The sequence below is a fragment of the Mustela nigripes genome, chromosome 18, assembly GCF_022355385.1.
Source record: "Mustela nigripes isolate SB6536 chromosome 18, MUSNIG.SB6536, whole genome shotgun sequence".
Lineage (NCBI taxonomy): Eukaryota > Metazoa > Chordata > Mammalia > Carnivora > Mustelidae > Mustela > Mustela nigripes.
The window spans coordinates 29,551,119-29,566,722 of record NC_081574.1 but is presented as its reverse complement, the minus strand read 5'-3'; the positions used below and the strand labels follow the sequence as shown (position 1 = coordinate 29,566,722).

General features: G+C 42.8%; 1 protein-coding gene across 2 annotated transcripts in view; it reads left to right on the top strand.

Annotated features, from left to right (window-relative positions):
- Nucleotides 1-15,604, top strand: part of FUT10 (fucosyltransferase 10) — a 133,736-nt gene that overhangs the window by 77,082 nt on the left and 41,050 nt on the right. The window contains exon 4 of one of the 2 annotated variants that reach the window (XM_059384347.1): nt 10,473-10,835. The exons of the other annotated variant lie outside the window; for it this stretch is intronic. Within the exon in view, the coding sequence (XP_059240330.1) occupies nt 10,473-10,562 (90 nt within the window). The 3' untranslated portion in view covers nt 10,563-10,835. Of the gene's footprint in view, nt 1-10,472; nt 10,836-15,604 lie in introns of those variants that run through there. 2 annotated transcript variants of the gene reach the window in all.

Below are 15,604 nucleotides of genomic sequence, written 5' to 3'. Positions count from 1 at the left end.
AAGAACTGTGACTGGGGATTGGCAATAAAGATGGCGGGCCCACTGGGCAAGCCGCTCTGCTCTGTGGAAACTGCATCTGTTCACCTTAAGTCCAGGGGTTGGGGCCAGTCAGCATTTACTTAGTCATAGCACCTGGAAAAGTTTTCTCTCACAAGCTGTGCTCAGTCATCCTGTGTATGGTTCACACACCATTAATAAGAGGACTCACTTCACCACTGAAATGATATTATCTGCTAGTCTGAGAGAATGCGGGTCACTTCGGTGAGTGTCTTTCAGGAGTGAAGTATAATCACAGATGTCTTCTATTTCCTGCTTTCATGGTCCAAGGTTTCAGCCTCAGTGTGAAGTCAGCCTGGAGGTGATGGGGCAGGAATAATGAAAAAGAAACCTATGATGTCCCCTGCTTATTTGTTTGCTTGTTGATTCTTGCTGTAGCTCTAGGGACGCCATTGAAAATACATTTTGGTCATCTTTATTCAGAAAGATGATGTGGCTCCTGTACCCTTCAGCAGCATAGGCATGTTTTTCAGAAAGACTGTGACAATAGGTTGGTGGCCTTATGTATCATTGTCCAAATTGGGACACTTCTGAGAGTGAAAGGGGGAGCTGTGATTTAAGCCAGGACAATCGACCCAAACTGGGTTGTGTGGAATGTAGGGGGCAACAGCTGTCTTAGCACCACTGTCTTCCAAAACAGTCTCTGAAGCGTGGGGTGCTTGGATGAGGAAAACATTACTAGTCTTTTTTAGGGACAGGCACTGCCAGATACTGTCCTGTGTAATGGCACTTAGTTGTTACAGTAACCATTTGAGATAGATTGTTTTCTCTCCTGCTCTTATAGCACAAAATACAGTAAAACTCCGTTTAACCAGGGTGGGGTGACATTTTAAACGTGCTTAAATGGACAGAAGCCGGGGCGCCTGAGTGGCTCAGTGGGTTAATCCTCTGCCTTCAGCTCAGGTCATGGTCTCAGGGTCCTGAGATCGAGCCCCGCATCGGGTTCTCTGCTCAGCAAAGAGCCTGCTCCTTCCCCCCCCCCACCTGTCTCTCTGTCTACTTGTGATCTCTGTCAAATAAATAAAATCTTTAAAAAATAAAATAAAAATAAAAAAGAAGGAAAGAAATTTCCCTTTTTCTTTTAATTAATTCATTAATTAACTTATGCCATTTGAAAATAAGTTGTGAACTAGATGTCATCCAAACCGGTAGAAAAGAAGGAAACTTTCACTATTTGCAGATGACATGAAAACCTTAAGGACTCCACCAAAGTAACTACTAGAATTGATGAATGAATTCAGTAGTCACAGAATACAAAACCAATGTGCAGAAATCTCTCATGTTCCTATACACTAATAATGAAACAGTAGAAAGAGTATAATCCTAAGTAGGAAGTAGAAAAAAAAGGGGCGGGGGGAACAAGTCCATTTGCAATTTCACCAAAAATAAGATACCTAGCAATGCAGCTTGTGATCCAAAGAGGCGAAAGACCTGTGTTCTGAAAACTGTACGACACTGATGAAAAAAATTGAAGACGACACCAAGAAATGGAAAGAAATTCATGCTCATGGATTGAAAGAATACATATTATGAAAATGTCTATACTACCTAAAGCAATCTATAGATTTAATAAAATCCTATCAAATACCAACAGTATGTTCAACAGAACTAGAACTAAGAACCCTAAAATTGATATGGAACTGCAGAAGACCCTGTATAGCCAGAGTCGTTTTGAAGAAGAGACACAAAGCTGGAGGCATCACAAGTCCAGACTTCTAATTATATTACAGAGCTATCGTACTCAAAACAGTATGGTGCTGGCACAAAAAATAGACACACAGATCAATGGAACAGCATAGAAACCTGGAAATAAACCCACAAATACACGGCCCGTTAGTATTCGACAAAGCAGGAAAGAATATCCAATGGGGAAAAGGCAGTCCCTTCAGGAAATGGTGTTGGGAAAACTGGTCAGCTTCGTGCACAAGAGTGAACCTGGACCACTTTCTTACACCATTCACAAAAATAAATTCAAAAAGAAATAAAGACCTAAGCATAAAACCCGAAACAATAAAAATCCTAGAAGAGAGCACAGGCCGTAAGATCTCTGACATCAGGCATAGCAACGTTTTTCTAGATAGGTCTCCTGAAACAAAGGAAACAAAAGCAAAAGTAAACTTTCATGACTGCCCCAAAATAAAAAGCTTCTGCACAGCAAGGGAAACAACAAAACTCAGAGGCAACCTATAGAATGGGAGGAGGTATTTGCAAGTGATATATCTGATAAAGGGTTATTATCCAAAGTATATAAAGAACTTGTAAAACTCAATACCCAAAAGACAAATAATCCAATTAAAATGGGCAAAAGACATGAACATTTCTCCCAGGAAGACATCCAGATGGCCAACAGACCCATGAAACGATGCTTAGTATCACTCTTCATCAGGGAAATACAAATCAAAACTACAAGGAAATACGACTTCACACCTGTCAGAATGGCTAAAATCAACACAAGAAACAAGTGTTGAAGAGGATGTGGAGAAAGGGGAACCCTCTTGCACTATCGGTGGGAATGCAAACGGGTGCAGCCACTTTGGAAAGTAGTATGGAGGGTCCTCAAAAAATAAAAAGTAAAACTACCCTATGATCCCAGTGATTGAGCTACCTGGTAATGACCCCCCAAATACAAAAACACTAATTCAAAGGGATACATGCACGCCAGTGTTCATAGCAGCGTTATTTACAACAGTCTAATTATGGAGGTAGCCCGGCTGTGTATTGATAGATGGGTGGATAAAGAAAATGCAGCATATATATACAGTGGAATATTATTCAGCTACAAAAAATGAACTCTTGCCATTTGCAATGAATGGATGGAGCCAGAGAGTATAATTCTAAGTGAAATAAGTCAGTCAAAGAAAGACAAATACCATATGATTTCACTCATAGGGTAAAAAAAAGAGAGAAGCTAAGAAACAGACTGGTAACTACTGAGAACAAACTGGTGGGTCTTAGAGGGGAGGTGGCGGAGGGAGACGGTAAACTAGGTGACGGGGATTAAGGAGTGCACCTCTGATGAACACCGGCTGATGCAGGGAATTAGCGAATTACCCTATTGTATACCGGAAACTACTATTACACTGTATGTTAACTATACTGGAATTAAATGTAAAAGAGGAAGTTGCAAACATCACCCCCCTGCCATCTGCTATGAAGGACATTCTTCTAAATAACCACAATCCCATGACCAAATCCAAGAAATCGAAAACTGATACAATAATATTATTTATCTATCTATCCATTTTTTTTAAAGATTTTATTTATTTATTTGACAGAGATCACAAGGAGGCAGAGAGGCAGGCAGAGAGAGAGAGGAAGGGAAGCAGGCTCCCCGCCGAGCAGAGAGCCCGATGTGGGACTCGATCCCAGGACCCTGAGATCATGACCTGAGCCGAAGGCAGCGGCTTAACCCACTGAGCCACCCAGGCGCCCCTATCTATCCATTTTTAAAGATTTTATTTATTTGTCAGAGAGAGAGAGCACAACCAGGGGGACCAGCAGGCAGAGGGAGAAGCATACTCCCTGCTGAGCAAGGAGCCTGACGCTGGACTCGATTCCGGGACTCTGGGATCATGACCTGAGCCTAAGGCAGGCACTCAACTGCCTGAGCCACCCAGGCATCCCCAATAATATTATTTAATACACAGTCCATATTCACTGTTTCCCAGCTGCACAAATGAGTTATTACAGCTGTTTCTTTTTTCTGTTCCAAGATGCAATTGAGAATCACATATTGCCTTTATTTCTTATATATCTTTTTAAAAAGGAGATTTTTATTTATTCATGTGAGAGAGACGGAGAGCACAGAGGAAGAGCGAGAGGGAGAAGTGGACTCCCCGCTGGGGAGAGAGCCTGATGTGGGGCTTGATTCCAGGACCCTGAGATCGTGACCTGAGTTGAAGGCAGACACTTAACCAACTGAGCCACCCAGGCGCCCCTCTTTCTTATATACCTTTAATCTCTTTTTATTTGGAGAGTTGTCTTATTTTGCTTTGTTTTGTTTTGCTTTGTGACACTGACATTTTTAAAGAGTCAGGACCACCTGTCTTATAGAATATTCTGTCATCTGGATTTATCTGATTGCTTTCTCATGATTAGATTCATAGACACCCTCCCACTCCCTTTTGAAGTTCAACATCATTAGAACATCTCTGACGCACTGAAGAGACCCTACGTCCCCTACCAGAGAAGACACCAACACCTCCCTCCCCAAGTAGAGATTCACTATGTCAGAAAGGGAACCTGGGTCAGTGACTCAGTCTTGACAACCAGGATGGTTAGTGTTTTGTAGTGAGGGGTGTGTGTGTGTGTGTGTGTGTGTGTGTGTGTGTATGTGTGTGCGCATGCGCACACGCTGTGTGAATGATGAGATTGAGAGAATGAAGAAAGGAGGAAGTGGGGGAGGGGGAAGAAAACTAACAAGGTATTTATTATTATTATTATTGTTTAAAGACTAATTTTTTTAAAATATTTTATTTATTCATTTGAGAGAGTAAGAGAGCGAGAGAGCACAAGCAGGGGGAGAGGCAGACTTCCTACTGTGCAGGAAGCCCGATGTGGGGCTCAATCCCAGGACCCTGAGCCTGTGACCTGAGCCAAACGCAGACTCTTAACCATCTGAGCTACCCAGATGCCCCACTAACAAGGTATCTAAAGAGAAAAAAAATGGGAGCAAAAGCAGTCATGGGGGAAGAGAATGAAATCTTACAATGTACAAATTAATTTTTCTACTTTTTTCTCTTTAAGACAATTATAAACAAGAACAACCCCTTGTGCTAATAGGCACTTCCAGTTCTTAGATTTATTAGAATAATTAGAAAGGGAGATAAAACCCTCTTTGAGATAAGAAAGATGGATGCTCACATTTAAAAAATACGTGATTTGGGGGCAGCTGGGTGGCTCAGTGGGTTAAGCCTCTGCCTTCCGCTCAGGTCATGATCTCAGGGTCCTGGGATCGAGCCCTCTGCTCAGCAGGGAGCCTGATTCCCCGGCTCCCGCCTGCCTCTCTGCCTACTTGTGACCTCTCTCTCAACACCCCAGATAAACTTTATAATAAGAGGCTTTTACATTTTCAAAATGTAAGAGAGAGTGGCAGTGGCAAGGGACAGAGGGGTAGGGGCAACGAAGTGACAAATCCACTTTGCCAGAAGAAGTGGAATGGCGTCAGGCTGGCGAGGCCCGGTTGTCCGACGAGGCTGACGTGCATGGCCGTAGTCCCGGAGAAAAGACTTGCTATGGGTTTCTTGACAGAGGCCAATATCTCAGTTTCAGGAAATCCCAAAACAGGAAATACAATGTTGCAAGCGTTGGGCTTTAGGGACAGACTCATGAGAGAGATAAATTTCAATAACCTAAAAATTGCGCGGTGACTTCTTGGCTTGTGAGGACACGTAGCCGAGCCAAGGTGAAGCCACCCTTCCCCCCTCCATCTGCAGCTGGCTCAGGTGCCCACGGTTTTCATCTACGAAGCCACATTCCTCAGCTCGATGTGGCACCTCCCCTCAGTCACATGATCCCTTAGCAAAAGAAGGGTCATCCATGAAGAGCATGGAAAACAAGGAGAAAACAACCCAATCTGTGTGGAATAGAAAGAATCTGTTTTGGCGGGATTGGGGGGGGGGTGCAGCTCAGGGTGTAAACAGTCTGATCTCAGTGTTGGCAGCCTCTGCAATGACCTTGGAAAAGACCTTGTGTAGACTCAGTCAGAACCTCCTGACAAAATATTTGAGTTCAGCCAAACGTTCGGATGTTTCTGACAGTTGTTTGTTTGCCCTCAGAGAGGGACGGTTTTCACTGCCCTGTTTCGATGGGACTCAGAAAAGCTGTTGTGAAGGGGCGCCTGGGTGGCTCAGTCGGCAAAGCATCTGCCTTCAGCTCAGGTCATGATTGGGGGTCCTGGGATCGAGCCCCATGTCGGGCTCCCTGCTCAGCAGAGCATCTGCTTCTCCTTCTCCCTCTGCTCCTCTCCCTGGCTGTGTTCTCTCTCTCTCTCTCTCTCAAATAAATCAAATCTTTTAAAGAAAGAAAGAAAAGCAAGCAAGCAAGCTGTTGTGAAGGCAGCCCTTCCTACACCTAATCCTTCCTTTCCCAACATCCCACAGATTATGGGGGAACCTGAGACACTGCAGATATACTGAGCTATTGTATGACTCACATATTTTCTAGAATACAGTCGAGTTGGATTTAGATGAATTTGGAGATGACTAGAGAGTGACTCTGGAGACTGCGAACCCGAATGTATCCACCAGGATTTATAAAGCTTTTAAAATGTTGTTCTCCTCACGTGTGCGTGCTGCTTCCCAATTAAGCAGGGAACTAGGTGTCCAGGCGTGCGTAGCTTCTGCCATGTTTACATGTGTCACACGCTTCTTCAGGGCACTGCCCAGTGGGATCATTGATTAATCTGAGGTAGTCATTAGTTGTTTGATGTCTGGTATATGGAAGGATTGGACGGTCTCTGGGCAAATCTAATTTGAGAATAGCCAGGGGTGAGTGACAGATTCGCTTTCTCTCATCTCCCACTGACTCCAGACATTCAAAGTGAGCTTGGCAATTAGCTAAGAAAGAAAGGAGCGACCTGTGGTTTTTCCCAACAGGGGATTTCATTGTCCATTTGGGTCCCTTTGTTTACTGTGTCTCAAAGAAACCATGACAACCGTATTTGTCTCTGTTTCCTCTCCCCTAGATGCTTCTGGTTCCATCTGTTCGATATTCACCAATGAAGTCAGCTTTCCATCTCTTTTATTTTTCGCTATACGTGGAAGTACACTTACATGAGTTCATTTTTTTAGAAGTAAAAGAAAATAAAAATGGAGAGGTGGTGCTTGAATTGATAAATTGTGAAACACCTTCTCTACACTTCCTCTTTCTTAATTCTCACTGGCATGTGACAGGTTCATTTATTTGACTTGCCAGGAAATGCTGGTTGCAATGTGCAGAGAGGGGCCATCCTAGGAAAACAAAGCGAAATCCAGCCCCGCTCTGTAGGGGTACTGCTGTGGGATGAAAAACACCTCCTCTCTTAGTCATAGTGGTGTACAGCTACATCTAAACTTTTCCCTTTCTGCTAACAAAATCTCAGGCAGTGGCAGCCAGGAACACCTCTCTCCTTCCTCAGAAAATGGGTTTGTCTTCTTTTTAACGCTTTTACATGCTTGTAGGGTCACGTGGCGCTTTGATGGGTGTGAAACACAGAAAATAGTAACTAAAGAGAAAGAAAGACAGGGACCGACCTGAATGGGACACTGAGTGTAAGGACCTATTTAGCCAGAGCGACTCCATCTTGGGTAAACAGCCATTTTGTTGTTTGTGCAGTAAACTTAAGTTGACTCTCCCCTGCAGAGAAACTTACTTCGAAACAAGTCCAGAAAACCAGTAAAATGTAGTCAGCTAGGTCCTGATAACAGAGCCCAGAATACAAGGACGAGTCAGGCCAGATGGAGACATCTAATCAGTACGAAGTACTGTTTGTAACAGTGAGAAGGTCTTGCCCAAACATAAATGACTCCATCTTGGGAAGGACGACAATCTTATTATTCACACTGAATATGTTAACTGACTAAGCCTTCCCAGAAAGTACTGTTTGTAACTGTCCTAGTATGGAGTAATCTTGAATAACACGTCACCAGACCGGATGAAACTAGCCAATCAACAAGAGACACACAAACCCGGTGGGTTGAGATACCAAGATACGGGTTGCAGTTTCACCCAATAAAAGGTAGCCTGTAAGATTGGGAGGGGTCGCCCTCTTTGGAGTCAGCCCTGGCGGGTCAGCCTGACCGCTAATGCTTGGCATAGAATAGAGCTTTGCATAACTTTAATTTGTTTCAGTCTCGTTCCCCTGGCCGATCAATCTGATTTCTAATACTTATCATAAAATAAAGCTTTAAATAACATTCACTTTGTCTCAGTCTTGTTTCGTTTAATAACAGACCTAACACTGAGGGGACCTCTTTTGTGCTATAGGACGACCTTTAACAATTGTAGAAGTTCCTCGTTTTTACGATCAAGTAGTCTAAAACAGAGCCATCCCTGGCTCAGGACTCCTGGCTGTGTCTAGCTTTGCCTTTGCTATGAACTACCTTTGTGACCTTGAGCAAAGCATTTCACCTCAGTGTGACTCCAGTTCCTTCATATGTAAAGTGAGTTGTATTGCAGGACATATAAGCCTCTGAAGAGCCTTGAAGTGGTACTATTCTGATTGATGGCTGAACAGTAACACTGGCTGACAATTTTGCTACTTTTTCTTTCATACCCCTTAGATACAATTCCAGTCTTGGCCCTCTTCATTTTTTAAAAAAAAAAATTATTTATTTATTTGACAGAGAGAGAGCAGCAGAGGGAGAGGGGAGAAGCAGACTCCCTAGCTGAACAGGGAGCCCAGTGCAGGACTCGATTCCAGGACCCTGGGATCATGCCTTGAGCCGAAGGCAGATGCTTAACCGGCTGAGCCACCCAGGTTCCCCCCTCAGCCCTCTTCAAATCTCACTCTATACCTTCTTTCATCTATCCTGTCCACATTTACAACCACCATGAATATATTTATGACTCAAAACATTAAAAAAATTTTATACTGCTTTATAATTATATGAAATGCAGTGTACACATTTCGAGTTCAATGAGTTATTTTATATATACATGTATATATATGTATATATGTGTGTGTGTGTGTACATATGTGTATATATATCTCTCTGAGTATCCACCACCACAATCAAGGCACGGCACGTTTTTATCACCCTAATAAATCCCCTAGCTCTCTTTTGCATTCCCTCCTTCCCCATTCCCGGCCCTACCACATCACTAATCTGGTTTTTGGCACCAGGCATTTTTTTCTCCCTCCTTAAAGCCGTGCTTCGAATCATGATCAAATATGCATGTTCAGCTCCCGCGGGGAAATGTGACTTAGATGCATCACAGGGCCCTTGACCTTTACAAAATGGAAATCAAGATCTTTCCCCATAAATCTGTCTCATCACCAAAATTGTACATCTGAGAATCAGCAATGTTCCTTCCTTGGCTTCTCCTCCTGATTTAATCCATCCCACTTAATAATCTACTCCTTTAATGTATTCACATCTATCCCTTCCTTCTGTCACTGTTTCCCGTGAAGACCTCACCAACCCCAGTCTAGTCGCATCAAGTTCAGAAGCTTCCTGGATCTCTTCTAAGGTCATGCCCTGCATCCTTCTAACCACCCAACTCAGATGACCTTTGTATAAACTTTCCCTAATAGATTTATATGGTGTGAGCTTTATATTCCACTCACTTCAAGGCCTTTCTCTCAATAAAACTTTTCTCTCGTAAATCAGATATTCCCTAACTTAGTATCTTTTAATAACTACTCATCCCCTTTGGGATAAAGACCCTGGTATAACCCTTACCTGACTTCCAAGGCTCACCTTTTACTTCTCCCCACCCCCATTACCTCACCCTAGGCTCTGCTCAACCAAACTAATTATACGTTGCCTGAACACTCCAACACACCAAATATCTTTGTAGACACTCTTTTATTTCCTCTGCCTGGAATATCAGCTTGATGAATTCCTATTTATCCTTTAAGACTCAGCTCAAATTATTCCCTCTGTGAAGCCTTCTCTAAGACTCTCAAAGGCTGTTAGTTACACTCTCCTCTTTCATTATACATTGTATATTTCTCCTTTATAAGCACCAAGATTACATTCCAACCCCTGGAGTCATCTTTTTTTTTTTTTTTTTTAATTTTATTCATTTATTTCACAGACAGAGATCACAAGTAGGCTGAGAGACAGGCAGAGAGAGAGAGGAGGAAGCAGGCTCCCCGCTGAGCAGAGAGCCCGACTTGGGGCTTGATCCCAGGAGTCTGGGATCATGACCTGAGCCGATGGCAGAGGTTTAACCCACTGAGCCACCCAGGTGCCGCCCCCCCCCGCCCCCCGCCGAGTCATCTTAATGGATTGATAGGTTGAGCTCAAGTGAACATACTCACATGTGTGCATCTATACACAGCAACAGGGAATGAAGAAGAACACATTTTTTAAGAAGACTGATTGTTTGACTTAAGAGAGAGTGACAGCATGAGTGGGGGGAGGGGCAAAGGAAGAGGGAGAGGGGTAGCAGACTCCCTGCTGAGCACAGAGCCCAACATGGGGCTCCACCTCCCCACTGGGAGACCATGACCTGAGCCGAAACCAAGAGTCGGCCGTTTAACCGCCTGAGCCAGCCAGGTGCTGAAGAAGAACACTTTTGATAGTCTTTGACTTTTTGGTTCAAGTTTACATTCTAGCTCAGGAAGAGTTTAAATGAAGAGTTGTAGCTTTGTGAGTGACTCTTCTCCAGATTTCATTAGGTTTTTCTCCAGTTTCTTTCACTTATCTGGGACTTGGTATGTTCATTGTTTTCTGTTCCCTACTCAAGGTCCTGCTTCCTCTCTGCAGGTGTACGTCCCTGAGCGCTCTGCCAGTCCTTGGCTGAATGCCACCCAAGGTGGAGGGAGAGAGGCATCCTCAATGTTCTGGGCTATGTAACATCTGCAGTCCCACAGGCATTTTCTGTACATGGTCTTGCTAAAATATCATCTGTCTCCTGTTACCTTCTTTTACCCTAGTCTAGTATACTTCTGACATCATGAGAAAATCGAGATGGGAACAAACCTCTCCTGCAATGTCTATAAAAGGACTTCTTGTGGGGCGCCTGGGTGGCTCAGTGGGTTAAGCCGCTGCCTTCGGCTCAGGTCATGATCCCGGGGTCCTGGGATCGAGTCCCGCATCGGGCTCTCTGCTCAGCAGGGAGCCTGCTTCCTCCTCTCTCTCTCTCTCTCTCTGCCTGCCTGTCTGCCTGCTTGTGATCTCTCTCTATCAAATAAATAAATAAAATCTTTAAAAAAAAAAAAAAAAAAAAGGACTTCTTGTAATTTTTATCATCTGTTGTCATGTTTGCCTCTTTTAAGCTGAGTTTCTTGGAGATCAGGTAGTGTTTTTTTCTCTAGTACCCAGCAAAATCAATGACTGAATGAATCTTACCATGAACTTGAATCCTGCCTGTATTTCTAATACAAAGGTAATGCTTTTATATTTACATAGCATGTTCTGCCTTAACAAATAGCTGCTCGTGAGTAAACGAAAATATGTTTGACTATCAACAACTATGTTTGAATTTGAAGTATTTCCATTAGGGGTGCCTGGATGGTTCTGTGGGTTCCGTGCCTTTGGTTCAGGTCATGATCCCAGGGTCCTGGTATCAAGTCCAACATCAGGCTCTCTGCTCCATGGGAAGCATGCTTCCTCCTCTCTCTCTCTCTGCCTCTCTGCCTGCTTGTGATCACTGTCTGTCAAATAAATAAATAAAATCTTAAAAAAGAGAGAAATATTTCCATTTAAAATTAACAACAAGCATAGGCAATATTTTCATGTGCTGATACCTCTAATTCAATGCGTTCTATTTTAGAGTAGAAATGAAAGTCAAGCCTGGATAATTCTTTTGGATAATTAATTTTCCAAGTCTCACTGGTGATGGTAGACATATAGATATGTAAGATCAAGCAGTATCTGAAGAACTTAGGGTACTTTGATAGAGAAAAAAAGAAACAATTAGAAAATACTACTACACAATATACACTTTTTTCTTTAGCATGTACAAAAGAGAAAGCTATGAGTCAGTTCAGAGTGCTCGTTGCAGAGATCAAGGTAGGGCTGTTTGTTTTCCTCTGGGAGTGTAAGAGCCTGGATGGGTTCTCTTGTTTTTTTTTCTGTGCATAAGGTGACAGGTTCAGGAGAAGGAACAGTTGGAAATCACTTGGCTTTTGCTAAACATTTGTTGAAGAATAGGTTGTCTTAAGTGTCAGAAAGTTGGGTAAAATATTCAAGAAGTCCTTTGGAGATTATATATGCCTTCAAAATGCCTATAAGTATACGGTAATTTCAGAAAAATCATTCTCCCTAGTCAGGGGCTAAAATCTCTTGGAGATTTTCTCTGACTAACCTACTTCATGGTGGCTCTTTGTGTGCTTCAACTATAACATTCATGTGGGCTGTCTAATATTCTCTGTATTTATATGATATGTGACTACACCATACCTCAGGATAATTTCCAAATTTTATTTCACCTACTAGATTATCTTGTCTTAGGGCTTCATGTCCTTTCTCAGCATTCTCCCTCTTTTTATTATTTTTTAAAAGATTTTATTTATTATTTGGCAGAGAGAGACACAGTGAGAGAGGAAATAGAAACAGGGGAAAGAACCAGGCTTCCCACTGGGCAGGGAGCCTGATGCAGGGCTTGATCCTAGGACCCTGGGATCATGATCTGAGCCAGAGGTGGACACTCAGCAACTGAGCTGCCCAGGCGGTCCCTTTCTCTGCTTTCTCTATAGTTCAGTACATATCTACTATGTTCTAAACATTTTTACATATGGCTATGATGTGATTAGAGTCTCTTTATAAAGTGAAAATATTGTCATTATGATTTTTAAATTTTTTAAAAGATCTTATTTATTTATCAGACCGAGAGCACAGGCAGGGGGAGCAGGAGGCAGAGGGAGAGGGAGAAGCAGGCTCCCCACTGAGCAGGGAGCCAGATGCAGGGCTCAATCCCGGGACCCCAGGATCATGACCTGAACCAAAGGCAGACGCTTAACTGACTGAGCCATCCAGGAGCCCCTGTCATTCTGATTTTTACAGAAGGGAAAACGGATATAGACTGTCAAGTAACTTATACAAATTTACCTAGCAAGTAAGTGGCAGCGTCCAGATTTAGGTCAAAGTTCATGACCATTCCTCAATATACTTTTTTTCAAGGAACACAATTATTTCAAAAAACGTTCTAAGAGATCTTTTAACCAACAAAATAAAACAAATAGGCAGTGTTTCTTGGTCATGGAATTAGTGTATCTTTCATGTCACCTGAAGATTATGGCTAGCCCCTGTTGGTTTTTCATGGAGTGTGTAATCCACTGCTTTGAACTGCTGCCTAACAGAGATGGGTTTCTTGACTGACAGGGTGAGCCAAACCCTCAGATGATAGACCATGATGGCCATCTGTTGATCTAGAAGTTTAGTCAAAACAGCAAGGTAAGTACACCGGAAAGGAAATGTAGCTCATGAGTAAGCAATGTGAGTGCCTCTCACAGAGTTTTCTTTTTTCTTTACCCCTGCGCCGAGGGATAGGCTATTATTGTTAAAAAATGGAATAAATACCAAGTTCTGATCGCTAATTATTATCATCTTTCCTCTTTTCATTCCCCACTGTTCCCCCTGCCGTCGTGATGGTCCCTCCTCCAGGCACTCACAAATTTCATCCCTCAAAGATGAAATATAAAAACCTATTAAATTGTGCCGCATATGGCGATTCATTGCCAGAAGAAAATCACCCAGAACCTTGCTCTTAGACCTATCTTTTAAATGATGTAAATCCAATTTATCTCACACTTAAGCTTCTTTGAATTCTAGTGTCCCAATCACACTATGGTAGCAATTTCTCCCTTCTTCAGGGTAATTTAATAAAATAGATGGAATTACCCCATATCCATTTTTAATTGCATCTCTTTAGATAAAATAGGTAGCTATCAGCAGAGTTTTCTTTCCTGAACCAAGTGCAAATGTGTTTTTTTTCCTTCAATTTTTTAGTTTTGTATTAACATATAATGTATTATTAGCCCCAGGGGTAGAGGTCTGTGAATCACCAGGTTTACACACTTCACAGCACTCACCATAGCACACACCCTCCCCAATGTCCACAACCCAACCACCCTGCAAATGTGTTTTTAATACAAAATGTATCTGTCTGTAAGAAATCTACTAGAGGGGCACCTGGGTGGCTCAGTGGGTTAAACTTCTCCCTTCAGCTCAGGTCATGATCTCAGGGTCCTGGGACGAAGCCCCACATCAGGCTCTCTGCTCAGCGGGGAGCCTGCTTCCTCCTCTCTCTCTGCCTGCCTCTCTGCCTACTTGTGATCTCTGTCAGATAAATAAATAAAATATTAAAAAAAAAAAAAAGAATTCTAACCTAGCTCTTAAAAAAAAAAAAAAAAGAAATCTACTAGAGCAACAAATGCTCACGAAAAATAGACCCTGTGGGCTCCCTCATGAGTCCCAATTGCATTAGGGCAATTTCACATTTAATCTCTATTTTGATGATTCTTACCATTCAGCTCTGTTTATTCCTGGGACCCATCGAGGGTTGTCACAATTTAAAAAATATATATATTTATTTATATATTTTTTATTTTTTCAATTTATTTATTTTCAGAAAAACAGTATTCATTATTTTTTCACCACACCCAGTGCTCCATGCAATCCGGCCCTCTATAATACCCACCACCTGGTACCCCAACCCCCCCCCCACACTTCAAACCCCTCAGATTGTTTTTCAGAGTCCATAGTCTCTCATGATTCACCTCCCCTTCCAATTTACCCCAACTCCCTTCTCCTCTCTAACACCCCTTATCCTCCATGATATTTGTTATGCTCCACAAATAAGTGAAACCATATGATAATTGACTCTCTCTGGTTGTCACACTTATCCAAAAGTCATAAAAGAAGGCCATCAATGACATTATCTGTAGGCACAAAGTAACTCATTCACGCATGAAGGTAAGCTGGAAGGTAAATTGCTAACTTCCACTGAGCAGCGGATTTGCAGATTGTCTCTGGCAGGGTAATTTGCTAACTGGTATCTCGGGTTGTTTTCTGTCCTTTTGATGTGCGCCTCCGCTCCCTAAAGCTCCTTAGGTTTTAGCTGGAACGTCCATGCTTGTGGCTGTGAAGCAGAGCTAATCTGCTTTTCTGCATCACAACCTTCATTTGTGTTTTTGTTTTGCCTCCGCAAGTGAAGGAAAAGGATCAGGGCATTAATCTCTCACTCCATTAGAAGGATGCATTTCCACTTTCATCCAATTAGCTGCTGTAATTTGAAGCTTTGGGGGCCTGCTGATAAGGGGGGAGGCTGGCAGCCTTGAGGCCTGCAGAAAGCTTTCAGAAGCAACACAGTGAGGTGTTATCCCGAGTTTCACTGAAAAGATCAAATATCAGGCCTGCTCACCCCAGCCTGATCGCAAATCCTTATATAGTCGTCAACTATAGATAGGTGGTTATTCGTGGGCGGGTTACCCGAGGCTTCGCACAGAGGTTCTGTAAGGTCTGAAGGCACATGGAATTGGAGCAGCCAGTAACCAGGTCAAATTTCTAGTGTAGCTTGTTCTCAGGGGCAAAGGGTTTAGGCAGCTGTCCTCTTACCCTCTTTTAAAACATAGCGGTATCCCGGAGCTTTTAATCTGACTCCTTTTGTTCATTTTTACTGATTTCTGGCATTAACAGGGCAAAAGAACTAATAGGGACAGTGGAATCTGTTATTTCTGGAAGCCTGAAGCGACTCCTGTAAATTCCCAGCACAGTGAGGGGCGAATTTGTATAGGCTGATTTGCATAGGCTGATTTGCATAGGCAAAAGGGCCTGGAGGTCCTAACACCCCATCTTTATGTCTCTCAAGCACTTCCTGCAGTGCGAGGGAAGAACACATGTACTTCTGGAAATAAGGCCGGATATTCTCTGAAACCTTGAGCCTGACCATGAAG